This window comes from Equus caballus, chromosome 16 (assembly GCF_041296265.1).
Source record: "Equus caballus isolate H_3958 breed thoroughbred chromosome 16, TB-T2T, whole genome shotgun sequence".
NCBI lineage: Eukaryota > Metazoa > Chordata > Mammalia > Perissodactyla > Equidae > Equus > Equus caballus.
In genome coordinates this window covers 78,410,488-78,431,423 of record NC_091699.1, presented here as the reverse complement: position 1 = coordinate 78,431,423, position 20,936 = coordinate 78,410,488, and the positions used below count along the sequence as shown (strand labels likewise).

Below are 20,936 nucleotides of genomic sequence, written 5' to 3'. Positions count from 1 at the left end.
AGACTTCAGTTAAGTCTCCCAAGTTCTCTGGGCCTCAATTTCCCCATTTGTAAAAATGAGGTTACCTTTCTTTTATCAAGTATAAATAGATAATGTATGTATTACATGCATTGCCTGGCACATGATAAATGGCTGCTACTGTTATTATCCTTAAAATATTATTTACAGGAGAAAAGGGAAATAAAAGCTCAAATTTCAACAAGAAAATAGTTATATAACCATAAATTTGCGGTGTGTTTATACATACACAGTATACCAAAGCAAAATATTGTGCACCTATTAAAAAACATATTTCACAATAATAAGTAATGACTTCAGGAATGCTGAAGTTATATAAAACGAATGTTCAGCTTTATAACACTATAAATTCCCAACTGGTTTTGTTAAACACATTTAAAAAAGACATGGGTTAACTTATTTTATTATTTTGGATGCTCTGTAGATATATAACCTCTGAATATCTGGATTGTATTATAGGCAGCTTGCATTGTAGCTCTTACTTTTCTCAGTTTTCCAATTTTTCTACAATGAGCATACACTACTAATGAATAAATTTTCTAGTCAGAAAAAAGTATTATAAAAAGACAAGCTTGGGACTGGCCCTGTTGTGTAGTGGTTAAGTCCAGCACACTCTAATTTAGCAGCCGGAGTTTGCAGGTTCTGATCCCTGGTGTAGATATAAACCACTTGTCAAGCCATGCTATGGTGGCAACCCACATACAAAACAGAGGGAGACTGACATAGATGTAAGCTCAGGGCTAATCTTCCTCAAGCAAAAAAAAGAGGAAGACTGGCAACAGATGTTAGCTCAGAGCAAATCTTCCTCACCAACAAAAAACAACAACAAGAAAAGATAAGCTTTAAATTAAGATGTGGAAATAACTTAAGAAAATTCAGTGTTCTAAATATAGAACTTGCACTTGTGAGCATTAAATAAGTAAAACAGGTAGCACATTTTATTATGGTCAACAGATTGCTAGAAAATGGCTAACAAATGCCAAATGATAAGCATTTATTTTAAAGGATGTACAAATATACGTGCAAAAGCAGGTGATCTAACACTGAGAACAAAAAAATCTGAACTGTTAACAACTTGTATGCAAGAATGCTGCCTACCTCATAGGGGCTCTTTCTACGGGACTTGTGTACTCACAAATCAGGCTTTGTTAAGCCCCCAAAAAGCATTCCAAGATATAATAAGTTAATCTCACACCAGGGAACTTGGCTCTAAAGAAGCTACTTTGTGGGACAGGAATACTGTTTTGTTCCTATAAATAATTTATTAGAAATGCATTACAATCAAAGGTAAAAAGGCATTTCAATGAAAAAAGGAGTTTTTAAAAAAATTTATTTAAACTAAAAAACAAAAAAGGACAGTCTTTTCAACAAATGGTGCTGGAACAACTGAACATCCACATGCAACAAAAAAGAACCTTAACCCATTTCTCACAATATATACAAAAATTAATCCAAAATGGATCACAGACCCTAGTGTAAAACCTAAAAAAAAAGACTTCTAGAAGAAAATATAGGGGAAAAAAATCTTTGTGACCCTGGATTAGGCAAAGAGTTAGATAAGACATCAAAAGCATGATTCATAAAGGGAAAAAATGATAAAGTGGACTTCATCAAAATTTAAAACTTCTGCTCTTTGAAATACAGTGCTAATAGAATAAAAAGGGGCCCGGCCCCGTGGCTGAGTTGATAAGTTCTCGAGCTCTGCTGTAGGCAGCCCAGGGTTTCGTTGGTTCGAATCCTGGGCACAGACATGGCACCGCTCATTGAGCCACACTGAGGCGGCATCCCACATACCACAACTAGAAGGATCCACAACTAAGAATATACAACTATGTACCTGGGGGCTTTGGGGAGAAAAAGGAAAAAAATTTTTTAAAATCTTAAAAAAAAAAAAAGAATAAAAAGATAAGCCACAGATTGGGAAAAAATATTTTCAAATCTAATAATCTGATAAAGGACTTGTACCATAATATATAAAGGACTCTCAAAATTCAATAAGAAAATAAATTCAATTTTTAAAAAGTAGGCAGGGCAGACACTTCACCAAGCAAGATATATGAATGGCAAATAAGCACACAAAAAGATACTCACACATTATTAGTTATGGGGGGAAATGCAAATTAAAGCCATAATAAGATACCACCAAATACCAATTAGACTGGGAGATGGGGAAACTGACAATTCCACGTGCTGGTGAGGATGCAGAGTAATTAGAACTTTCAAACATTGCTAGTGGGAATCTAAAATAATAAAGCCTCCTTTTAAAACAACTTCGCAGTTTCTTACAAAGTTAAACATACATTAAGCATATAATCCAGCAATCACTCTTTGGTATACTCAAGAGAAATAAAAATTTATTTTCATACAAAAATCTATACACAAATGTTTAGAGTAGCTTTATTCACAATTGGCAAAAACTAGAAATAATCCACATGTTTTTAAACTGGTGAATAGGTAACATACACCCATACAGTGGAATACTACTCAGCAATAAAAAAAAAAAACTACTAATACACACAAACAACATGGATAAATCTCAAATGCACTATGCTAAATGAAAGAAGCAGATTCAAAGGCCTCATACCACATGATTCCATTTTTACAGCATTCTAGAAAAGTCAAAACTACAGGGACAGGGAAAAAAAAATCAGTAGTTTGCCAAGCATTAGAAGTAGAGGGTGGAGTTGACCATAAAAGGCACAAGAGAATTTTGGGGTATAGGGGGAACTGTTCTATAGTCTGACTGTAGTGATGGTTATGAGACCACATGTATTTGTCAAAACTTGGAACTGTACATTAAAGAGGGTGAATTTTACTGTATGTAAATGATAATTTAATTTTTTAAAAAGGCGTTACATACTGATGCTACAATTAAAATACAACAAAAGGGTAAGAAGTATAAAGCAATGGTTTCCCTCCACTCTGTACTTTATAAATACAAAAGATCACTGTTAATTTCCATAGTAGCTTGCCCAGAGGAAACTTAGTTCTTGCACTGATATTCATAATGATCACATCATAAATAATCTCAATGATAGGTCTGATTTCAACGATAAGATTCATGATTTGGACCAACAAATTTGAATAACAGTTTCATTAAAATAGCAGGAGAAATGGCAACACTTAGAAAAAGCCCTTTCAGTCTCAAAGGCTTTAGTTTAGGCCTACCTTCGGCACTATTTGTGAAAGCTGCTGGACCTCCATTGCGTCTATTTCTTCCCCTGAGACTGACTGGGAAGTTTTGGAATACAATCCCAGACGACTAGCTAAAGTGAAATGGGAGAGAAAATATAATTAACCAATGGGGTTTGCTTGACAGGCTAGTCAACATAATGCTCACCTAATATGACATGTTATCCACTCCCTTTTTATGTATAAAATATCTTTATATCAAGAGATCGCATGACAAACTACTGGTAAGACAAAACTATCTGGGTTGGTAAGTAGTCTGGAGTTTTCTGTTTGACTGTTTTATATATTTTTAATTTAAGAATACAGTTTTCACAATTTAGCCCACCATACCTAAGAACTGAAACAAGGCCAATCAGGTTCCACTCAGCAGCTCAATTTTAATGAAGACAGAGTACATTTTAAGTAAAATATCCAAAGCCAGACAAAATGGTGGTGGATCTGTGGTAATCACGTGGTTGTATATAAATGAAAATAAATGTTGATAAGCTTTTCTAGGTATAATCTTCCCAACAATGTTCTGTTTCTAGTGTCATACTCTTCTTAGGTAACGTAAAGTGTGAAACTCCTGTCCCAGTCTCTCTCCACGTTAATAAAATCAGAATTAATGGACTTTTGCAAACTGTTTAAATTTATCAGTATGAATTATAGTTTATAGGCTCTGGGAGATTAACTTTCATACGCATTTTTTTTACTTATACTTAAGGCAATCTGAAATGGCAGTCAAACAACATAAGCATATATATGATGAGACAACAGAAATATAGAAACAAGCTATTTTCGTTCAAATTAGGTACAAGTTTGCTTTAAAAAGTATACGCAAGTTGAAAGGGAAAACTAAATGTCATTTTTTCTTTCACATTCATGATCTAATGCTTTTATCTGTCAGCATGGTGGATTATGAGGTTAAAATAAACAACTATCCTTTTGTGTATAAAATACATATGTGATTTCATAATGATTTAGTTACACATTTTCAATTACTAGTATTACTTTTTAAACTAAATTTTGCCCACAATTTTATATAGAGTTTGAGCAAACAAAAGAGTTAATTTTAATTGTATAATCTCAGTATTATGTAAACACACTTCATATCTAATGGTTCACAAAACTATGCACTGCAGTAATTTAAGAAAAACTATCAAAAACAAAAGGAAGCAGCCTAGTTATACCGATTGCAATTGCAGTCTCCTGTGAGTCTCCAGTAATCATTTTTATCGATACTCCTGAGGCAATAAGTGTTGTAACAGCTTCTTTCACACCAGTTCTAGGAGGATCAATGATTCCCACCAGGCCAAGAAATGTCAGCTGTCCCAGTTCAGGACCAGAAGCCAAAGCAAGAACTTAGGAAATAATAAAATCCAAAAAGGTAAATGTGAGTCACAAAAACATTAGAATTTACTTGACAAAAGCTGGAGACAATAACACCTCTCAAATAAATCATTTAAGATTATAATGTCATTGTAGTTATATAATCTTTAAAAACCAAAATTATTACATGCTAAGGCGTTAGAGTTTAATGGTTCTAGATATGAGGATGCTTTAAGCTATTAAAAATTAAAAGCAATAAGAATAAAGAACTGTTAAGCAGAGAAGGACAAGTGAGGAGTGAAAAGAATATTTTCACTTAGTAACTACATACAGCTCCTTTCAACACGACCTACTGGCTCTTTAGAAAATACAATCAATTATCTGGAGAAACTATAGGTTTGCTGAGATTTAAAGTCCTTTTAAATAGACACCTTTCAAGGTGGCTTCTACTAATGTATCTTCATCTTTCTATTTTATAGGTCTCCAGAACAATTCCATAGCTCGAAAAGAAGGCTACATTAACTATACACAACACGTAACAATTTTGTACATGACAAACCCTGGGAAATAAAGTTAATCTGTAAAGTGATTGTAAAACCACTAATACCAACGATAGTTTGGATTCTTTTACTCTCTACATAACATTAACAGGTATCTTATTTGTAAAATTGGTTTTCTAAGAGTATATAAACAACATCACCATATCATTATTTATAGTTTCCTGTCATCCCTGGGCACTTAAGATACAGCACAAAGTACTATTCCTTTCCAAATATCATTTATATGATAAATGAGTCTCAGAATTCTGGAACGTCTGGTAGCTGTCTTATGAGCCAAACGGATATCCACCTGGGATAGTATTACACTGAACGACTCTCTGAAGAGAAAACACAAAAAAAGTACACAAACTAAACATATGTATCTCATGGAGAAACTAAAAAGTCTCAGAGAGATCATGGGAAGTATCAATTCTTATTCAAGCAGAAGGTATGGAGAATTAGATATATTTGGAAAACCAAGGTTAGAGGCAAATAACTTCTATTTTTCCCCTGTAAGAATCATATACCTAACTATTCCTGTAAATGTGGGCCCCAAAGGCTTTCACCCTGGAAGGAATGAGCACTTGACAGTCCCTCATGTTGGAACAGAGACAGACAGCAACAGAAGGGGACAGTGAGTATCAATTTGTGTGTCAACAAATCCTAAGAGAGGGAGATCAGCTCTTGGCACTCGGTGGAAGGGTGGTATCAGCCTAGAGGTTAGAATCCCATATTTATTTATTTGTTTGCTTCTTTAGCACAAACGAAGATCTAGCGCTAATGTTTGCGACAAGGGTAAGGTAGACCTTTGTTATGTGGAGGGTCGCCGACTAAAACATAAAAAGACACTCAATTTCAAAATTAAGGACCACATACATTTTAAGAGACTTAAGTTTTATAGATGCAAGATAAGTACTTATCAAGTTAAACTGAAAATCTTTCTGTTCTTCATTATGGTAATTTCAGGGGGAGGAGGAAAACAGAGCACAGGGAGAGGAAGAGGAAAAGACATACAGCAAAAGACAAAGAACCAGAGTGCCTCCCAAAGCCCTGGGAAACACCCGATTGTTTCCCTGCTACCAACCCTGGTCTATTTAACGATGTTACAACACCAAAGCACACATACACAAACCTCCACAATCCTTCAGACGAAGAGTTAGTCAAAATTAAAAAGTGTCAAACCTCCAATACAAAAATTAAGGAAAAAGGGAGTGCATATCAGACCTTTAAGACTTCTTGAGAGTCTCTAAATCCAAGGCAACTCTGAAACCCTCCTGCTGTGAGCTGCTAAGAATAACAAAACTCTGCCCTCACATAAAGCCACAAGGATACCTTTATAAACCTAGCTTACTATGAGAGCAGAAGTCCTGCAAATCTATCCAAATGTTTTATACCCACAGAAAGCCCTTAAGTGAACCATCAATAAGAATATTTTTCACATAACTCGTTTCCTCCTCCCAGGAATTGAAGTGTTCGACTTCCAGTTTGTAAAAATAATAAAATTAAGGAAGCCAACTCTTCCAATTTCCTTGAGAGGGACTACATAAGTACATATATTCCCCGCAAGCCAAGTATGGCCCTGACCTCTGCCTCTTCAATCCTACACATGGTGCCCTAGGAGAAGTGGCCTGAGCATGTGTGCAGAGGAGATCCTCTCTCCCCACACTGTTCAGGTCAGCAACATATACACAAGCAGAACCTGGGCACTTCCTTACCTCTCTGGTGAACAGCAAGGGAAGGAAGTCAGCAGATGAGGAACAAGTAAGCAATTACCTTAGTTTAAAGGACAAATTAGAGGCTTAAGACTTCAATATTTAGGAAAGTATTTTAGATTTATTAACAAATAAGATAGTCAAAGTGATGAAATAAGGAAGTAACATCACTTCACTTCTATCCACCTCCCTTCTCAAAAGATAAATTTGTCTAAAATAAAATTTCTGTCACCTACTCAAAGACCACTGCAGGTCTCTAAGAAGAAGAGAGTTCATATTTTGCTACATTCCCAACTTCCCATGTTTTGAGGGCCAATTAGCCAACTAAAACATAACACTTCTCAAACGGCAGGGCTCCACAAAGCCCAGAAGAGAGTTGGACAGCTCAGATGTGAAGCACAAATTTATCTGTAGTTAAAAGAATACCGTCTTTTTACCTTTCCACTCTAGGGGACTATGCTGAAATGGCCTTACCTCTGAGCCCTGCTGAGCCCATTCGTGCCTTCTCTTGTTGGTACAGATCTCTCTGCTGCTGGGTGAGTGTCAAGGTCTGCTCTTTGCTCTGGTACGTAGTACAATACTTAATCACCTGTTCATAAGCACCCTTCATAAAACAAATCTCTGGTCTGTCCTAAGAAGAAAAAACACAGCAAATAAATTGAAGTTAATTTCAACTTGTACATATCTGCCACTGGAATCCAAAAACAAGTGGCATGCAATACCCAGGGAAGTTACTCAAGCCTAAGGATGTGAGTAGCACTTAAACTCTGCAGATTAAAAGTTCATATTTGGGAGCTTTCTGTACTCTCGATAGAAAACAGTATCTACTCCCTACTCTCACCCACACACACTGAAGGCAATGCTACACTAAGCCCCGGATTAGGCACTCTGAGATTTGGGGAGAGGCTCACAACATAACAGGGAAAGCAAAGAGATCTAACATCAGCCCAACAGGCAATGGTTCAGGCTTTCTATAGCTATTATACACATACATGTGATCCCATTTAATTCTCACAACCACCTTGTACTTATGGGTATTGTCAGACTTTTTCTTTTTTTATCCTAGTAAAGTAATATACAAAAGCTTACAATGAAATTCTGTAGTTCCCTGCCCAACCTTCTCACCTCTAGTCCTACTCCACAGAAACAAATCAATTTTAAGGTTTTTTAGCTGTTTTCTCTGGTATTTATCTCCACATTTTTAAATACATTTATACTGCTACTTTTTCACTTATCAATTTTATACACTGTCTATTGTGACAGGTGATAGCCTGGCCATCCCCACTAAATCTTCCTCCTCTCCCCACCTTTATAATATAGTTAAAGCAAAATTTGTCAGTACCCTGTTCGCCTGATGACTCCTCACTGCTGTGCAAAGCGGTAGTCACTGGGACAGTTCAGAGACATCCCAGTTCTCTTTGCAGGCACATGGTAGGAATGTATGCCCCCCACTTTGAAGTCAGCTGGGACTTGCTTTGGCCAATAAATATGAGCAGTACTTGTACTGCTAAATGGAACTTTAGTGCTAAACGGAACTTTAGCACTAAACGGAAATTTAGGAACCAGTTCAAAATGTGCTATTCCTCTGGCCCTGCTTTGACAGTGTGTCCTCACACTGAGACAGAGCTTCCATCTGCCTGGGCCCCCAAGTAACTAGCAGGCAGATATTAGGGGACAGAGAGGCAGGAGGAAGGCATGATGCTGTTTCCTTGGCCTACATAAATCAAATACATTTCTTTTCCCATTCAAGTTTTATCTTTTGTAAAGTTAATAACTGCCTCTTCTTTTATTTGCTTAGTTTTCTTTATACCTATTACTAATTACTCCCGATACAGCCCTTCTCAATGATGTTTTTCACATGACCAAATTAGCAGGTAAGCTATCATTCCCATATTATTACTGAAGACCTGTCTCCTTGAGTCTTGTTCTCCTTTCCTTCACTAATTTGAGTTGGCTGATTTCTAGGTCTGCTGCATGACTGGTATCCAACAACTTCCCTTCACCTCTACTCTGGGGATTTCTTTCACCTCTCCCCTGGTTACAACTCACTGGGTTCTAAGTCGTCCTTTTCTTAGTTTATTTTTTTATCTTGGAATAATATATCCACCAGGGCCCTTCTAAGAAAAAGTGTGTGGGATATACATTTTGAGACTTGGAATGTCTGAAAACATTTTTATTCTATCCCTACACTTGTAAATTCAGCTGGGAGTAAACTTCCTCTCATTTGACGGCCTTCCTCTATCATCTTCCAGCCTCCGGGGCCCAGTGTTGCATTTATAAGCCATTTAATTCCTAAGCCTTTGTGTATATATACTCTCCCCCGGCCCTCCTTCCTGCCCCAAAACCTCTGGAAGCTTTCGGAATGCTCCGTGTGTCCTCAAATTTCTCTATTACGGGCCTTGTGTTTATCTCCTCACCCCGCCACTCTGAGCGGCTGGTGGGCAATTTATCCTAGAAGCTTAAGTCTTTCCCCTGGAAAATTTTCTGATGTTATTTGATAAAATCTTGCCAATTTCTGTTCTCTACTTCCTGTTACCACTATTAGGTGGATGTTGGATCTCCTTTATTTACTGAGTTTCATACTTTATCTTTTATACTGTCCACCTGTTTGATTTTCTACTTTCTGATAGATTCCTTAACTTTATTTGAAAACGTTCTATTTGTAAAGTATTTTGTTGTTATTTTGCTATGGTCTTTGGAAATTTTCTTCAGCATCCACCATTATCTTTGTTTCTCTGAGACCCCTTTCTCTTGGTTTGGTCTGTGTCTTTCACACTGAAGACTTTCCCCAAATATCTAGCAATCCCTGAGTGTTCATTTACATTCAAGACTGAAGCAACTAAAGGTCCAGCAGCTCCAAGGGCATTGGCAGAGTGTATCAACTTGTGGCCCTTGCCGAAGGGTGATGAGATGAAGCCCAGGAGTAGGTAAGCCCTACCACGAACAAAGAGCTTAGTCAGGGATACTCTGTATTGTTGGAATCTCGCTAGGACCAGTCTGCTTCTCTAAACCTCATCAGTCTTCCGACTTAGAGAATGAGGGTAGGGAGATACCTACCTGCAGGAATTCTGAGAAGGCAGAGTTATGGCCTAGCAGCTTACACTTTAGGATAATCACTTGCCTTAATCACCCTGTTTTCAGTCTTAAGCCTTAATTCTGCCTTCCACTCTCTTCCCCAAGATGAGATTTTTGATATTCTACAGGGGTGAAGAATGACTAATGGTCTAGCCTCAAAAAACAGAAAACGTACTTGGAAGAGTTCTATTGGTTCCTTACTCAATTTCAACCTGACTTCCTGTTTTTAGCCCTATGCCTTAGTCCCTGATATCTGTCAACCTGGAGCCTTTCCCATACTTCTCTTTTTTAGTTTATATCTTTTATTTGTTGGTTGTCATTTTGGTAGCTTCCAGCGAAAGAACAGAGATAAATGCATATTGTCACGTTCAAATGAAAGTCCTCTAAAGACAAACTATTTGAGCCACTGGGGTTGTTTTTAAATTGGAAAGTTCGCCATATCTGTGCCGGGCTGATCTCTTCTATATCCTGAGTCACGTCAGTGGGTTTGGGTTTTATTAGTTACATTGGTTGGTTTTGTTAATCTTCAGGTCAGCAAATAGGAAGAATAACCACACCAATCTTTCTGAACTTATATCCTGCCACTCCCTATCCCCCATTCCCAAAATGGAGAAGATTCAATGTACAACTTCCAAATGTACAACTTTGGTGAAGTTAGATTCAAAATTGCTGAAGTCAAATTATTAAACTTTACATGAGCCATATTATCTTGAAATGCTGTGTGATCGTATATAAAATGTAAGGAAACAGACCTTCCAAATAAACTCATATAGGTATTCATACTATATAAGTATATCGTCAAGGGACATCAACTAAAAATTATCTAACTCTAATGCAATTTTTGAAAGCTTTACATCACAAGGTTTAAGTGACAGTCATTTTATTTTTATAGTTTCATTTTTAATTCTCTCTCTTGCCAGGAGTTTATAAAATTTCCTTTAAAGATTAAACAGGAATCTTTTTTCCCCTCATGAACAGAGTTCCTGGCAGACTTCTACTCACAATGTTGACCATCTTGGCCTTTTTTTTTTTAAATCTGTATGTTTCCTATTTATAATGGGTGAGGGGGAATTCTCTCACTCATTCCTGTGTACAGAGATATAACTGGTTTCAAAGTGTTTGCTCACAGATGAAAACACATGAACAATTATGAGTTCCTAATAAAGGAAATGTAAAAATAACAAATATGTATTTTCAAGGGCAAAGTAAGTTTAAACATCAAGGTGGTAATAGCAACTATGAGTGATATAATTATAACTGTAGATATCTAATAACTCTTATTACACTGTGTAAAAATTTCTAAAACACCCAGGAACAAGGTAGTAGCTTGAACTATCAGTGCATGTCAATTTGCCACTTGGTAAGCTGGATCAACTAACATGAATTATACACATTTGGTAACCACTTTTCCACAAAATAAAGTAGCTTTGTTTGTTCTGAAGACAAGACATTCCTTCAGTGAAAGAACACAGATCAACAACAGACAATCAGCAGAGACTGTCATCAAGAACAAAAAAGATGTTAAAGGAATCTGATGTCAGGGGCCAGCCCCATGGCCAAGTGGTTAAGTCTGAACTTTCTGCTTTGGCGGACCAGGGTTCACCAGTTCAGATCCTGGGCACAGATCTATGTGCCGCTCATTAAGCCATGCTGTGACAAGATCCCACATAGAAGAACTAGAATGACTTACAACTAGATATTGGGGCTTTGGAGAGGGGAAAAAAAAGAAAAAAGGAAGATTGACAACAGATGTTAGCTCAGGGCCAATATTCCTCATTAAAAAAAAAAAAAGAAAGAAAGAAAAAAAAGAATCTGATATTGCAGGCTCTAAGAGACTGAGGCCAGGCTCAACTCGTTTAAGTTGTTTGCTCACACAGCAAAACTGAAGAACCTATGCATGAATTAAAACATAAGAATAACAATGGATGAGTGTACTATAAATCACACACTTTAAAGCAACAGGTCTCATGTTCACTGACTGTTTAAATCTAAAGGTGAATAGTAAATGAAAAATAGTCATCTATGCTAAACAAGATATAGTAAGTATTCTTTAAATGAAAGGATACCTGCTGTGTTCGGTGTACACACTTAACAGCCATCCACTTTTGCTCAGAGCTAAAAGGATATTCAGCTTTTCTGATATAGTCCTGTTGAAGTCCATCAAGACCCATCTATATGGCACAAAAACAAAGTTAATTCTCACTGACATGTGACTATTTTTTCCTTTAACAAAGAACAAAGGTAATAACTTGCAGCTAGTCTAGTTACAGATACCTGGATTATTTTTCAAATAATGGTGATAGAATAGCAGTGCTCCATCCATATATACTGTATTTCTCTGAACAGCAACACAAATGTTCAACACGAAAGCCTGGGTATATAGATACAGTCTAAGGCAAGCTACCTGGCCTGTATGTAGACCAGATTTTCAATACTGAATATATTAAAATCTCTACTGGCTCAAATTCTGGAAGAAAGCAGGATACAAATAAAGGTACCCAAGCAACACTAAGCATGTACTTTTATAATCAATAGAAGCTTCAGATTCAATTCCTCTCTTCTTAGGGATTCAAATCTATCTTGCCTGTTGTTATCTTATTCCCTTACACCCTACCACTTGATAGTCTGACTACCAATGTCATGTAGCTGTTCTCTCTCCCAATACCCTTTGCATTTTCCTTCAAATATTCATAAATACTTTCTCAAACTACCCAAAAACCTAGTTTATTGCTTTTTGTATCTTTTAAAACATGTTCAGGCTCTTCTTCCTGTCTTTCAAAGGTCCTCCAGAAACCCACCATACACCCAATTAAAATCCTCTGAGTTACTCAAACTCCTTTCATTTTATTCAGGTTAACCAATTCATAAGCCACAATCCATTCTATGCTTATGTATTCCTCCATGCTTTTATTCTTATTCTTTCCCTAGCTTATCTCCTATCTAAATCCTTCCTATCCTTCAAAGCCCAGATCCTAAGTCTGAATTTCCATTGTTTTTACATGTGGCTCAATGTTTAGGACTTAATTGTCTACTATCTTGGTCGACCTTTTCTTTGTTCCAAGCACTTCGGTGTCAATGCCCTACCTAAAATGTGAGGTCCCCCCATAAGGATGTGGTTCACACTCTTATCCCTCAAAGAGATGATTATGTATAACACAGTAAATATGCGTTAACAGATACTTCTGAATATCTTTTAAAAAGCTATACTATGCTATTTTAGTTACAAGAAGAAGAAATGATAAAGAAATGTAGCTTTCTGTTAAGGAAACATATACATTCTAAAAATATGAATTTTATTTTATTAAATTAAATGTTATAACAACCTACATTTCTACATTGGATCTCAATTCAAGCAAGCTCATTTAGAGACATCCTGTTTCACACAAGTCTCAAAGCTTTCTAAGACTGCTCTTAAAAGTAGGAATTTTATTTTTGTTATGGGAGTGACAGACTGGACTTTTAGGTTTCTCATTTAATCAAATGTAGGACTCAGGAGAAGAGGAGATCAATTGGGATCAATGAAATAGTCACCGAGAACAGCACCCCATCTCCCCACTACAAATTCTAAGTCTACACTCATTTTAAGAAATTGATAACAGAGGGAAAGGGAAGACTGGAAAAAGAAAAGCTATCTCTTGTGATGGCCTTAATATCTTTACATGGAAATATTAAAGAATATTGCCTTTTCCTCATTTGAAAGTTAGTATTTATCAGCAATTACACACATTTATAAACCTTTTTGCACAAAATTCTAAATTTTATGGAAGACGGAAACACTTCTTCATAAGAAGAAATGGATCACTGGTCATTAGTTTGTATCTTGCATGTAAGGGATAGAGTTACACTGAAAAAGCTCTATGCTCTGTATTTCCAGGAAGAATAAAACTGGTTCACAAAAGGCAGTAAAAACAATGAAATATTATGAGTCTTCTTCACTCTACATCTAAAAACCAGTAATAGTGAAATTTATGGCCTCACATTCTCTTGTGAGGATGATGTCTCATATGCCAAAGAACAGAGATCAGGCACATACCTTCATTGCAAGAGCAATTAAGGCTCCTTCCGTTGGCTTTCCCATTAGAGTGTTGTTTCTAATTACAGCATCATTGCACACACAGCCTGCCTAAGAGAAATATACATAAACTATGAAGCCATTACTGTGTCCTAATTCATTATGAAGAAAGTCACCTTCTTAGAGTATAAAGTATTTACCTCAACTATTCTGCTAACAGCTGGGTTATAGAATCCATGAACGACATCACCATCAACAATTACTTCCCCAAACGGATTGTAGCCAACTCCAGTAACCTAAGGAACATAAAGTGGGGTCAGTAATACAACCAGTATGTATTATGACAATGCTTATGAAAACCGAAAACTATGATGAGTTGTGTTCAATACATTTTACACATCATGATAGTTAGCGTGTAGACCTAGAAAAGCATTTGTTTGTCTAAAAGAATACTTAAAAAAAGAATATAGATTTTAATTTTTACCACAATGATAAACCTATAGTTAATTATAATAAAAATTAATTATATTAATAATTATAATAATGTATAGTATATTTTACAGAGAAAGACTATAATTGCTAGTATAATATAATCTTACATTGTTTCCACTTATGATATTCTATTAAAAAAAGGATAAACCATGAAAATTTCTATACATAAGTGAGCTTAAATTTATATAACAATCTATTTATATAACATAATACACTTTGCAAAGAATTCAAATCCATTACCCCATCTATCATTCAAGACAAACCTGTGACTTAGACAAAAGCAGAACTCTTTTTGCAAATATGCAGGCTCAGAGACATTAAGTGATTTACTCTAGTGCTTACAAACTACTTTAACATAGCATATTATATGTCAATTTTAAAAACTGCAAAGTAGAAACAAGCCAGATATTTATCCCATATAGCTAAAACAAACCAAGCCAAACAAAAGCTAAATTTCACAACAAAAAAAGACATCTTAGAAATTAACAAATGGTTAATGCTTGACATATACACTTACGGGCTAAAACAAAAGAGAAATTTACATACCCTACCTTCCATACACGGACCATATATGGACATATAATCCCAATGACCCTTCTGAGTCATCCAGAAAAGGTACATTCAACAACACAGCACTGGGTATCCTTAACCATATGTAACACTCTAAATATCAATAGTCTTATTTTAAGGCCTATGTAAAATGAAATTAAATAAACCTAAGTACAACTTCTGTCAATTTCTCTAATGCTTACTTTGCTCAGTGAATTAGCTATAAATACATTTTAAAATACTATAATGATAAGTAGTGCTAATGAACATTCCAGCCAGAAATCCTGCCAAGACTAAGTGAGATTGGGACTTATCCTCACTCAGCTTCAAAAATAAACAATGCACATCCACTGACATGCACTTAAGAAACTGCCAATACATTATTTTAAATAAAGTAACTCATCATTCATTTATTCTTCCAACAAGTTTAATACTATGAGGCAGGTCCTGTGTCAGACAACACAGTTCCTGCCCAGTAAACTTATAGTATAATGCAAAGAGGGACAGAAAATTTTCCCTGAGCTAAGGACTAAGAGGTATAGAGTGCTATGAAAACATATAGCACAGGGCCAGTTCTGGGTGGTCAGCAAAGCTTTTCTGAAAAATTAGGGTTGGAACTGAGGTGCAAAAGATGAAGAGGCATTAGACTGTCCTAAGCAGTGAGAACAGCAGCAAAGGTCCTGGAGCAGAAGGAATTTTGTCACACTGAAAGAACCACGGCCAGTGTGTTTGATACACAGCAAGCAAAGGACAGCATATGAGGCTGAAGAAGGAAATAAGGGATAGACTACGTAGGGCCTTGAGATGTCACACTTTGAGATCCTGGTCACAAAGGAAAGCCACTGCAGCATCTTAATTTAGGGAGTGACAGGGTCAAAATTCGGCTGTAAAAGATCCCTCAAGCTGTGTACAGAGCACGGACATCCAGAGTTCGGTAATGAATGGATGTAGGGGTGATGGAAAGAGAGGTGCCATGGAGGATTCAAAGTTTCTGGACTGTACAACTGGAGCATACAAGTGCAATAGGATCAAGATTTGGTAGAATCACATGGGAAGGAAAAAGCTCTGTTGCCGACTAATTTACAGCCCTTCCGAAGGTAAGACACTGGAATCATTAGGAATGTTAAACACCAAGTTTCTTATCAAAGGAATACTGCCATTAAGGAAAACATCTATAGAGTACCTCAGCATGCACACCGTCTGAAGTAAATATGTGAGTAACAGTCATTTCATTCTTCGTCAGTGTTCCAGTTTTATCTGAACAAATCACATTACAGCAGCCTAAAGAATAAATCATTTTGTGTCACCAAGAGAGTCAGGGAGAAATACAAGTTCACACTTGAAAACAAATCAAACTCTGGAAGCCTGTCCTGCTTCTCCGAATGTTGTACAAATCAAACTCGTTATTATTGCTTCATCATAAGGTAGTTGCTGAAATTAAAATTAAAAATTAGATACTGATACATGTTGACTTTTTCTTATTTACTTACAGTTAAATTTCTACAAAGCTACTCAACAATAGCTTTATATGGTAATTTTATATAATACATTTTCTAGAAAGTTTCAAAGGTACCAAAATAGAACCCATATAATTCTTTTAGTCAGCATTTTAAGGAATTTTGCCTTCCCAATATTAAAATGTAAATCAGAAATTAAATTCAACATTTTTGGATTCTTAAATTTAAAGAAGTTTCAAACCATACAGAAAGTTATCGCAATGTTCATACTGCAAATAAAGTTATAGCAATATTGTGTATTTATTGTTCTTATCAGCAAATTCAACTTAAGTATGACATTTTAGGATCTATAATTATCAATTATCTTCCTTGAGATGTCAAAAGAAAAAAGTTCTATTAATTTTCCCCTAAGGTTTCATTTGTTACATGGATTTTTTTTTTTGTACATGATTTAAGCATTAGAACATTCCATGATGCAGAAAGACTTCTCTCAAAGTCCCCTGTTCTGAGTGATATGCTATGTGATATGATATGATTTTTAATTACCTTTTTGGGTTGTTATAACCATACTCAACATTGCCACAAGCCAAATACCACCATGCAAACCTCTAGGACAAAAAACTGTAAAATCTAAAGATGATTCGCCGTTGATGTAAACAAATACATCACTGCATAAGTATGCTCTTACCACAGACTTACCCAGAGTTTCAACAATAGGCAGTTTTTTCACAATGGCCCTTTTCTTCACCATTCTCATAACACCAAGGGCTAAAGTCACTGTGACCACAATGGGAAGACCTTCAGGAATTGCTGCTACAGCCAAACTGTAACCAATATATACAGAGTATTGAAGTATAAACTAAACAGCACCCACAGCAATAATTTCAGTTGGCTGTTACTTAAAATAGAGGCTAAAAAAAATGCAAAATTAATACTGTAAGCACCCAAAAATGGCCTCAGAAGGAAGGGAAAGTTGATTAACATTTACTAGACACTTACTAACTGCCAGGTTAAGCATAGTGGTTAAAGAATACAGATTCTGATGTCAGACTGCCTAAATTTATACACCTAGCTTCACCAATTTTTACCTGTATTATCCTGAGCTATTATTACTCCACCTCTGTAGTTTAGTTTCCTCATCTAAACTAAACAGGTGTTCACACAAAAATATGTACAGGAATATTAACAGCAGCACCATTCACAATAGCCAAAAGATGGAAACAGCCCAAATGTCCATCAACTGATGAATGGGAAATTGTGGTATAACAATACAATAGAGTATTATTCAGCCATAAAAAGGAATAAAGTACTGATACATGCTACAACATGGATGAACCTTGAAAATGTTATGCTAAGTGAAAGAAACCAGTTACAAAAGGACACACATACTGTATGATTCCATTTATACGACATATCAAGAATAAGCAAATCCAGAGAGACAGAAAGCAGTTTAGTGGTTGCCAAGCACTAGGGAGAAGGAATAATGGGGAGTGACTGCTTAAGGGTGATGGAGCTTTCTTTTGGGGTGATGAAAACATTCTGACACTGGAGATAGTTGCACAACATTCTGAAACTATTTATCTCACTGAATTATATACTTTAAAATGGTAAATTTGGGGGGTGGCCTCATGGTGTACTGGTTCACCATGCTCTGCTTTGGCAGGCTGCATTCACAGGTTCAGATCCTGGGTGTGGACCTACACCACTTGTCAGCCATGCTGTGGTGGCGACCCACATACAAAATGAAGGAAGACTGGCACAGATGTTAGCTCAGGGCAAACCTTCCTCACCAAAAAATATAAACTAAATTAAATGGTAAATTTTATAGTGTCTTTTATCACAACAAAAAAATTAATTACTTCACTGTTTCCCTTTGTAAGATAAAAAAATTCAAATTAAATCTCTATTTTTCATCCCATTCCAAGTATTATCTCTTGACTCTACTACAGATAAGGACATAAGCATTCCTATTCTTCATTTGAACACCATTCCCTCTGCTACTTCTACTTCCCAAATTCTGTTACCTACTTTTGCTTTAGCATGATCTAATTTAATATCATTAGCACCCTGTTCTATAATCATAATTAACTTTTTCATGCTTTATTTACAGGTTGATTCTAAAAGTTGAAAGCCAACGAATAACATTTATAATACCCCTGGCTAAACAGTATACACTGAAGAGTCAAGAAATACATGCTATCATTAACATTTGCTTCTCTCTTTTGAAATATTCTAAGTTGAAAGAGAATCCTCTTTTCTTATGCTTCCATTAACTGTCACTATATCAGGAAAAATAGGCATCATCATTTACAATCTAAATCCAGTGGACCTTTTCATTATTTTATACTTAAGTCATGTTATAAATAATTTGCAGAGGAATAAAATGGATTGTGAAAAACTTCATTACAAGTTTTCATTTGAATTTTAACCCCAAACTATATTCCTGGATTTGAAGGTATATATATATATATCTATGATGATGATGATGATGACCACAATACATATATGTGAAATGGGCGACATCCTTTAGACGCAATTAACTGCTCATCAATTGTCATGAATGAACCTGTAACAAATTCACCTCATAAATATTGATTTGAAATTTAAAATACATTTAAAACAGGTTATAGGCTTATCAATTCTGGTTCTTCTTTTCATATTTGTTTCTTCAAAGCACAACGCTTCTGAAAATGCTGATGGTTCGTAACTATTTAAAGGAGGATACTCATCTTCTTTGAAACATAACTGCAAAACATTTTCATTTTTAGATTTATAAACACCAATTACAATGGTGAAACCAATGAAGTTTTTCATTTCTATGTCATCTATTTCCTTTTAATCACCTTTATATTCATACTGGCCTTTAGCATTTCTCCACTTAAAAATGGTATGAAGTAAATGTTGGTAAACAAGTATCATAAAAGATGAAAGAATACCATCATACAGTCTTTTAGCAAAAAGAGGTGGTCCAGGTTCTTGATGGAAAACATTGCATGATTAATTCCTTGTTATAGAATGACTAACTGGAAGAGAATACCTGTCCTTCTCTTTTTGTCCTTAGAAATAAACTGTTCCTCATTGATGCAGGAGTTCGAGAAAATCTAGAGCATCAGCATCTAAGGATTCCCAGTGTTGAAATTTCACTTATATGATTCAATTTCACCCTCAACTTTAAAGCCTGCAGGGGTTGTCTCTTTTCATTCATCTTCTGGTTTGTCTAATAACTGCAAAAATTCTTCTGTCAATTATTCTTTGCCCTTATGGTGGAAAACAAAAAATTCTGAATTCTCAACTTCGCTGAATGAAAAACAAAAAAAAAACTACAAAGAGTGTGTTCTCCAAACTTCTTTTATACCTTCTTAAATAATGATGTAATACTTTGGGCAACATAAGAGAATAGTAATGATTTACTTTATTATTATATCAACATTTTAAGTGGTCCCATCATTCTTCTTTCTTATAGTTTTACTCATTTTTAGCACAATTAAAAATAATTGTTAAAATAATGGTGCTAGAGTAATGAGATAGCAAAATGTTCAAGACATAGGAATAATAAGGTCACTAAAGATCTGATAATGTATTTTATATTTATAAGAGTACAATGGGCCCATATGGTAATTGCAAAATAAAATGAGTTTTATCCTCCTAAAAAAGTTTAAAAATGTTTTGTCCTTTGAAAGACCTTGAAGTAGCAATAAAAGTCAAGTGTCGATCTCCACAAATAGTTAACTGCTCAAAAAAATACTCAAAAGCTAAAAATGAGTCCAATAGGTAATACGCCAATGATCAATATCTCAAACTCAAGCTCCATTTAAAACTTATTTTATATTTAACCCAAGGCTTTTTTATACAGATTTAAGCCAAGAGCTTCAAATTGTATTTTTGTCCATTTGAGGAAAAAATATACTCCTTGACAATATCACAAATATCTTTAACTTTTTATTTATCTTACCTATTCCTTTTGATTTTTTTTTAATCCATTGATTTTTGTTCTAACACTTGAACTATTACTTCCTAGGCCTACCACAGAGCTGTCATCCAGGGTTTCTTTTCCTTAGATGCCTAGGTGAGTCCCACTCCTTCTTACACGACCACACATCATTATCTTCCTTTCTTTTACCCTTGTTTTGCTGGAATTCATAAAAGGATAGGTAAGGGATAAATTTTCTGATTTCCTGCCTATCTATTTGTAACTACTGGACTGATACTTTGGTGAGGCCTAGATTTATAGACTTACAATCATTTTCCCCCAATACTTTGATAGAACTGCCCCACTATCTTCCAATGTAATCCAATAATGCTGTGGATGAAGGGTTAATAAAATCCTCTTCCCCTTCTGTATTTAGTTAAATCTCTAGCTCTGTTTCCCTAGTGATCTTATAAGGGTAACGTTGCTTGGCAACACTGCTTATGATAAAGGGATCGCCTGACTGATAAACTGTCTATGGACTGGGAGATTTATAATTATCTTATAGGAAGCCATCGCTTTGGGTTTCCTGAGGGTAGTGACTCATATAACTGGACCAAGTTTCTTGCAGGCACCCTGAAAAGTATGTTTCCAGAGATGGTGGCTCCTGTGGAC

General features: G+C 35.6%; 1 protein-coding gene across 11 annotated transcripts in view; it reads right to left on the bottom strand.

The window, feature by feature from the left end:
• ATP2C1 (ATPase secretory pathway Ca2+ transporting 1) overlaps nucleotides 1–20,936 on the bottom strand; it is a 152,123-nt gene that overhangs the window by 30,595 nt on the left and 100,592 nt on the right. For all 11 annotated transcript variants that reach the window (XM_005600931.4, XM_070238138.1, XM_003363157.5 and 8 more), the window contains 8 exons: nucleotides 17,054–17,178; nucleotides 16,081–16,178; nucleotides 14,057–14,152; nucleotides 13,878–13,967; nucleotides 11,911–12,015; nucleotides 7,244–7,400; nucleotides 4,380–4,550; nucleotides 3,187–3,284 (listed from right to left, as the gene is read on the bottom strand). In XM_005600931.4, coding sequence (XP_005600988.1) covers nucleotides 3,187–3,284; nucleotides 4,380–4,550; nucleotides 7,244–7,400; nucleotides 11,911–12,015; nucleotides 13,878–13,967; nucleotides 14,057–14,152; nucleotides 16,081–16,178; nucleotides 17,054–17,178 — 940 coding nt within the window. The remainder of the gene's footprint in view (nucleotides 1–3,186; nucleotides 3,285–4,379; nucleotides 4,551–7,243; nucleotides 7,401–11,910; nucleotides 12,016–13,877; nucleotides 13,968–14,056; nucleotides 14,153–16,080; nucleotides 16,179–17,053; nucleotides 17,179–20,936) is intronic.